Here is a 7,500-nt window from a genome sequence, read left to right as displayed (position 1 = left end):
TCATCATCATCATCATAATCATCATCATCATACTGAAACATAAAACATCATCATCATCATCATCATCATCATACTGAAACATAACACTCATCATCATCATCATCATCATCATCATCATAATCATCATCATCATCATCATCATCACCATACTGAAACATAAAACATCATCATCATCATCATCATCATCATCATCACCATACTGAAATATGACACTCATCAAAGTTTTCACATGCATTTTACTCTCTCTCTCTCTCTCTCTCTCTCTCTCTCTCTCTCTCTCTCTTCTGTATTAAGCACGAAGCACGAATGAAATCTGCTTTTACATTGTACAATATTCATGTATGCATCTTTACTATTGACCAGTAGTAGTAGCAGTAGTAGTGGTAGTAGTAGTGGTGGTAGTAGTAGTAGTGGTAGTAGTAGTAGTAGCAGTGGTTCTTCCTCTTATAGTGCCAATATACAGACCGATGTGTGAAGATGGTTACACACACACACACACACACACACACACACACACACACACACACACACACACACACACACACAGGAAATTTAGAAGACAGTAAGTGTAACAAGAACAATTTTTAAAGCTGAATAAACTATTTAAAAAAAAAATACACAAAACACAGACAGACAGATGGACAGATAGATAGATGTATACTACTGACGGGGATGGTGTGTGAGTAGTGTGGTGGGCGTCCTTCCTGCAGTGCTGCCATGTACACGCGTTGTGCTGTCAGTGTTAGACAGGCGCACCGTGGCCGCCCCTCGCTGTCCGATACGCCCCACACACCACTGCCCAGCACCTGTGACCGACGCGCTACCTCACGTATTAGGCGTCTGGTGTGGCTGCCCTCATCATGCTGTAATAATAATAATAATAATAATAGTGATAATGATAACTAGAACACCGTAAAATTGTCCATGGACAAGTTTGATAATGAAAAATACCACAGCAATTGTCCACTAGAAGGCGAGCAATAAAGGGACCTTGGGGTCAAGGTGACTGATCTTGTGCATGTCACCTTAGGTCATCACAACCTAGAAGTCCAACAAGTTTGGTGGCTCTGGCTTTATTCCTTCATGGTAAATTAGCTGACGTCTGGAATATCCACAAAAGTCCCAATTCTTTAACCCAGGCGATCTCAGAGAATAATCCACCGAATGGAACCATACTCCTTTCTGCACTGTGTCCGCCTTAAGGCTATGTTGTAGTTAAATTTCAGCTTGCTAGCTTAGGCGGCTCTTGAGACACAGTGGCTGACCCACATCTCTGTGTTGTGGCTAACAGCTGGAGATACGGCTGACGGACTGCCACCATATTTGGCCAAAAGAAGCACAAGCTGTTAGACAAAGCTGACAAAGTCTGAAGGCTCTAGGCCAGTATTGTCCGAACTGGGGTACGTGTACACTTGGGGGTATGCACCATTGTTCAAAGGATATGTGAGAAGATAATGAGTTTTTTTTTTTTTTCAAACTATCACATATACTGTACTGTAGGTGATACGGCATCTTGGATCAGTAACTTTACTGGGCATGTGTATGTATGCATGTGTGACTGTGTAATATAGAATAACTGAATAACCACAACACTACACAGTTTCCAACTTAAGTGAATGACAAGAGAACAGAGTAAGAATTAAAATGAACGAAAGAAACTGAGGGGAGATGGGAGTAGGGGGAGGGAGAGGAAACGGGACAGGACGTGTAAGGGACAAGTGCGGAACTCGTCACTCGAGCCACTCTTGTATTGTTTGGTCTTAGGAGTGAAAGTGTGAACATCTCTTTTTGAAATTCATATGTCAGCTTACATACACAGTTATTTCTTTAACAGCGAAATATGGATAGATGGTTAACACGTGACAGCTGCAGCAGCTGCCGCAACAATGGAAGTGAAGGAAATTAGGCAGCCGTGAAGAACAAGAAAACAGACCTACCTAAATATCGGCAATACAAGGAAGATTATGTGCTTTTTGGATTTACTTCTACGAATTCTAATCCTGCCGGAGCTTTGTTCTTCTTTGTGGGGAGGCTGGCCAACAGTAGCATGACACCAGCTCACCGCCAACGCCACCATAACACACAACATCAGTCATGTTGGCTAACCGGGTAAGTTTTTTTAAAGACTTTCTGATTGCAAGTGTTCCCAGAGAACAATTAAGACGCCTCCACAACATCAACAAAGCTGTGGAAGCATCCTTAGCCGTATGTTTATTAGTTGCTAAGACTAACAGGGCATTTAATATAGCTGGGGAACTGATATTACCGGCTGCGGGTGTGGTGGTTGACAAAATACTCGAAAAAAAAAATGCAGGTGTCCAAATAAAGGCTGTTCCTTTGTCTCACCACACTGTTTGTCGAAGAGTAAATGAAATGAGTACAGATATTACTGATCCAGTTGTCAATAAGCACTCGAAGTATCCAAACTTGTAATATAATTTGCGCTGTCCTTCCAAATACTGAGGTTAATCCGTCATGGGGGTACGTATGGCAGAGGAAGGTGACAAGGGGTACAAGAGGCAACACAGTCTGAACATCACTGCTCTACGCCATATTGCCTTGAAACAGTGCGATTTTTAAATAAGTGATGATGATGATGATGATGATGATGATGATGATGATGATAATAATAATAATAATGACAAAAACAAGAAAACTTCCCACAGGGATGAAGGAAGTTTTAATACTAATACTAATACTAACAGCAGCAGTAGTAGTAACAGAAGTAGTAGTAGTAGTAACAATAGCAGTAGTAGTAGTAGTGGGGACATTTCTTGAGGGGTGTATGCTCCCCTATTGCCACGCCACTGCCAAGGTTAGGTTAAGTCACTTGGGGCTGGGTTAAGTTGGAATAAGGTTGTTGGGGTTGGCCTGGGTGAGAGTGGGGCTGGGTTAGATTGAGAAAGGTTAGAGTATGTTACCTATGTGGGTGTAGGTGTGGGTGGGTGTGGTGGGGTATGGTGGGTTAGGTCAGATCAAGTTACCTGTGTGGGTGTAGGTGTGGGTGTGGTGGGGTATGGTGGGTTAGGTCAGATCAAGTTACCTGTGTGGGTGTAGGTGTGGGTGGGGGTCGTGGGTGTGATGGGTTAGGTCAGATCAAGTTACCTGTATGGGTGTGGGTGGGGTAGTGCGTGTGGTGGGTTAGGTTGGAATAAGTTACCTGTGTGGGTGTAGGTGTGGGTGGGTGTGGTGGGTGGGGTGGTGTGGTGGGTTAGGTCGGATCACGTTACCTGTGTGGGTATAAGTGTGGGTGGAGGGAGTGGGTGTGGTGGGTGGGTCAGATCAAGTTACCTGTGTGGGTGTGGGTGTGGGTGGGTGTGGTGGGTGGGTCAGATCACGTTACCTGTGTGGGTGTGGGTGTGGGTGTGGGTGAGTGTGGTGGGTGGGTCAGATCACGTTACCTGTGTGGGTGTGGGTGTGGGTGGGGGTAGTGGGTGGGGTGGTGGTGGGGTGGGCTTGGTGGGGGCCATGGCTGCTGACACCTCCGCCATGTTGTGCTCGATGACTGAATGCAGCGCCACACCACTCACTCGCTCCAGCTGAGGAAGAAGAATACTAAGCAGTATGTCCTCTCATGTGCTGTAACTTCACATCCAGGCATTATATTTCACCAGACGCCTTATTTCCGCTTTCTAATAGGTTAAGGACGCTCCCTAACACCTTTTCTTATGCGATTTATTTTTGCTGAACAAGAAAAAGAATATTATGTAGTATGTCCTCTCATGTGCATATAACTTGGCATCCAGACGTTATATTTTCTTGTAGGCTAAGGACGCTCCCTAACACCTTTTCCTATGCGATTTAGTTTTGTTGAATGAGAAAAAAATGTTAAGTAGTATGTCCCCCCATATGCTTATTAAAATAGATATTCAGTTAATTTTATCTGTGTATAGCCAGTTGCCGTATCTTAATTTTCTTATTGGTTAAGGACACTCCCTGACACCTCTCCCTTACCGATTTAGTTTTGGAAATGGCGGATATAGACCTGTTTAACCCGTAGCACCTCTTCCATAACGATTTATTCTTGGACTGACCTGTTTGGCGGCCACGACCACCTGTGACTGCAGCAGTTGTTGTGCTTCCTTCCGCCATTCCACAAGGCTGCTGACCCGACCCCTGCCCTCCTCGTGTGCCGTGGTGACCTGTTGGTAAAAGCGCTAAATCAGAGCACGATAGGCTGTTGCTAAGTACACAGGAGTTGCTAGGTATCATGCTAGATTGTTGCTAAGTACACAGAAATTGCCAGATATGATGCTGAAGGATGCTAAATTATTGCTAAATACACAAAAATTGCCAGAAGCAATGCTAACTCGACCCCCTTCCCTCCTCATGTGCCGTGGTGACCTGAAGTTAGAAGCGCTAAATTAGAGAATGCTAAATTGCTGCTAGAAATGCTAAACTTGCTAAATCATATGCTAGATTGTTGCTAAGTACACAGAAATGCTAGAAATACTGTTACATTGTTGCTAAGTACAAAGAAGTTCTAGAAATAATGCTAAATTGTTGCTAATTACACAGAAATTGCTAGACATGGTGCTGAAGGATGCTAGATTGTTGCAAAGTACACAGAAACTGCTAGAAATTATGCTAGATTGTTGTTAGGTACACAAGTTGCCAGAAATAATGCTAACCCTGGTAAGTCAGAAGGCGTTTCGGTGTTGCAAAGTACACAAAGCTTGCCAAATCAGACGATGGTAAATTGTTGCTAAGTACACATAAAACTGCTAGAAATAAATAATAATGCTAACTTTGTTAAGTCAGAAAGCATTGTTGCCAAGTAAAAAAAAAAAAACTTGGGCAGTGCAGTGTTGCCAAGTAAAAAGCCTCCCAAATTGCTAGAAATGATGCTAAAGCTGCTAAATCCTTCAAAATTTAGCTTCAGATCAATGTGAATGTTCCCCAAATCACACACTTCTCGACCTTACCTCAAGTAGACTCGCACAGGCGTTAATTCTGGCCTGGGCTGCTTCTAGAACATTCCTCTGTTCAAGTCCACGCTCTAGAACATCCCTTAGGTGTGTGTCGACTTGTACAAGGTCATCTAGAACGCGCCGGTGCTGCTGTACGAGTGTTTGTAGCGCTGTAAACTGCATTTCCTGGATCTTTCTGGTCTCGCTAACCCTGCGCTGGAAGTCCTGGAGTCTAGCGATGAAGGTGTTGCAAGCGGAGAGGTGTGTGGCGGTGAGGTCACAGGCTTCAAGTTTAATCTCAGCTAGTAATGCTTGTGCACGAGGTGTGGACGTGGTTCTAATAGCATCACCGAGGAGACTAGCAACCGTAAAATTGATAGGGATGTCTTCCGGGGCTGTGGCGGGACTGGCGTGTGGTAGGCGGCAGAAGGGACACACCAGGCCGTCAGTGTTCCGGGACAGTGCCGCCGCCACACACGCACTGCACAGAGTATGGCCGCAGCTGAGGCACCGTGGCCGACGCTCACAATTATCGTACTGCTCCAGACACACCCCACACTCACACGACGCCATCACACACACCTGTACAAACACAACAATGAATATAATTAGTAATCCATCACACACCTGTATGTGTGTCTGTCTGTAATGTCTATGTATGTATATAATTTGTCTGTCTGTCTGACTATGTATGTATGAATGTATGTATGTCATGTTTGTCTATATATATATATATATATATATATATATATATATATATATATATATATATATATATATATATATATATATATATATATATATATATATAGACAAGGATTGTGGAAAGTATTAAGAATATATGGAGTAGATGGGAAGTTGTTGAATGCTGTGAAGAGTATGTATGATGGTGCGAAGGCTGCAGTGCGTGTGGATGGTGAACTAAGTGAATTTTTCTCTTTGAAAGTTGGGTTGAAACAGGGATGTGTCATGTCTCCATGGTTGTTCAATCTGTACATGGATGGGGTAATAAAAGAGGTACAAGGTAGGGTAGTGGATGTTGGAGTGGCCCTGGTGAGAGAGGATAGTGTTTGGAAACTCCTTGTACTGTTGTTTGCAGATGATACTGTGTTGTTGAGTGAAGACGAAGGGGAGCTGCAATGCTTGGTGGATGAGTTTGGGAGAGTGTGTAAGAAACGGAATCTGAAGGTGATTGTAGGGAAGAGTAAAGTGATGGTCTTTGAGAGAGGTGAAGTCAGTGAATGTACAGCGAGGTTGGATGGTGAGGAATTGGAAAATGTGAGTACGTTTAAGTACTTGGGTAGTGTGATGAGTAAGGATGGAGGTTTGGAGGGTGAAGTGCTTGAAAGGGTACAGCAGGGAAGAAAGGTTGCTGGTTCTTTGAATGCAGTGATAAGAAACAGGGAAGTGAGCATGGAAGTGAAAAAGTTACTACATGACAGTATTGTGATACCAACTCTAACGTACGGAAGTGAAGCTTGGACGTTGTTGGAAGGACACAAGTCAAAAGTGAGAGCAGTGGAAATGAGTTATTTAAGAGGAGCCTGTGGAGTCACATGGAGAGATAGGCTGACGAATGAGGATATAAAGGAACGTTGTGGTGTTGATGTGGATGTGATAGGGAGCGTTATGAGGAACACACTGAGGTGGTTTGGCCATGTGGAGAGGATGGAGGGTGAAAGACTGACGAAGAGAGTGTATATGAGTGAGGTGGAGGGGGGAAGAGGGAGGGGGAGGCCGAGGATGAGATGGAGGGATGGGGTGGAGAGGTATATGAGAGAGGGGTGTGTGAGTTGGGAGCAGGGCAGTGAAATGGCGGGGGACAGGGCGACTTGGAGGCGATTTGTTTGTGGCCACCCCAAACGGGATTGAGGCGTCTGGCAATATATATATATATATATATATATATATATATATATACATATATATATACATATATATATATATATATATATATATATATATACATCCATCATTCAATCCTACGTTGCCCCATGAGGAGCGTAGGAGCCCGGGGCTAGGTAAGTTGGTCCTGACATTTAAGATGAGAGTGACCAGCCTCACTCATCCATGAGTGGCATTACATGAGCAATAAACCCCAACCATCCCTTGGATATAAACCTTCACCGGCTCAATCCGATTGCAGCGCCGTAATTACCCACTAAACCACCAGGCGCCAAAATCTGGTTATATGGTTACCACCCAGCGTAGTAAATGGTTTCCTGGTGTACAGGAAACCATGTGGCTCGTCACTCAGTGTAAAGTCACCCACAGGCAGAAGGAAGAGGAAAGAATGAAGGAAAGAAAGACAGAAGAGGGAGTGTAAAGTCACCCACAGGCAGAAGGAAGAGGAAAGAATGAAGGAAAGAAAGACAGAAGAGGGAGTGTAAAGTGACCCACAGGCGGAAGGAAGAGGAAAGAATGAAAGAAAGACAGAAGAGGATGGAAGGAAAAAAGGGTGGAGGAGAGGAAAGGGCTGACACTCGAAAGCAGCACTACATCGGGTGAGTGGATGGCGAGCGCCCCCACCTACCACTAATATATATAACGTCTGTCTGTATGTATGTAATGTCCGTCTATCTGTATGTAT

General features: G+C 44.1%; 1 protein-coding gene across 1 annotated transcript in view; it reads right to left on the bottom strand.

Annotated features, from left to right (window-relative positions):
- Positions 1-7,500, bottom strand: part of LOC145395534 (uncharacterized) — a 14,076-nt gene that overhangs the window by 826 nt on the left and 5,750 nt on the right. Inside the window, exons 2-5 of the mRNA XM_080269142.1 lie at positions 4,926-5,492; positions 4,035-4,142; positions 3,468-3,539; positions 669-863 (exon numbers count right to left, since the gene is read on the bottom strand). Of these exons, the coding sequence (XP_080125268.1) occupies positions 669-863; positions 3,468-3,539; positions 4,035-4,142; positions 4,926-5,483 (933 nt within the window). The 5' untranslated portion in view covers positions 5,484-5,492. The remainder of the gene's footprint in view (positions 1-668; positions 864-3,467; positions 3,540-4,034; positions 4,143-4,925; positions 5,493-7,500) is intronic.

Source organism: Coenobita brevimanus, chromosome 31 (genome assembly GCF_032717465.1).
Source record: "Coenobita brevimanus isolate Jiangsu-jjx chromosome 31, ASM3271746v2, whole genome shotgun sequence".
NCBI lineage: Eukaryota > Metazoa > Arthropoda > Malacostraca > Decapoda > Coenobitidae > Coenobita > Coenobita brevimanus.
The sequence above is the reverse complement of the archived record's forward strand: the minus strand, read 5'-3'. Positions and strand labels throughout refer to the sequence as shown.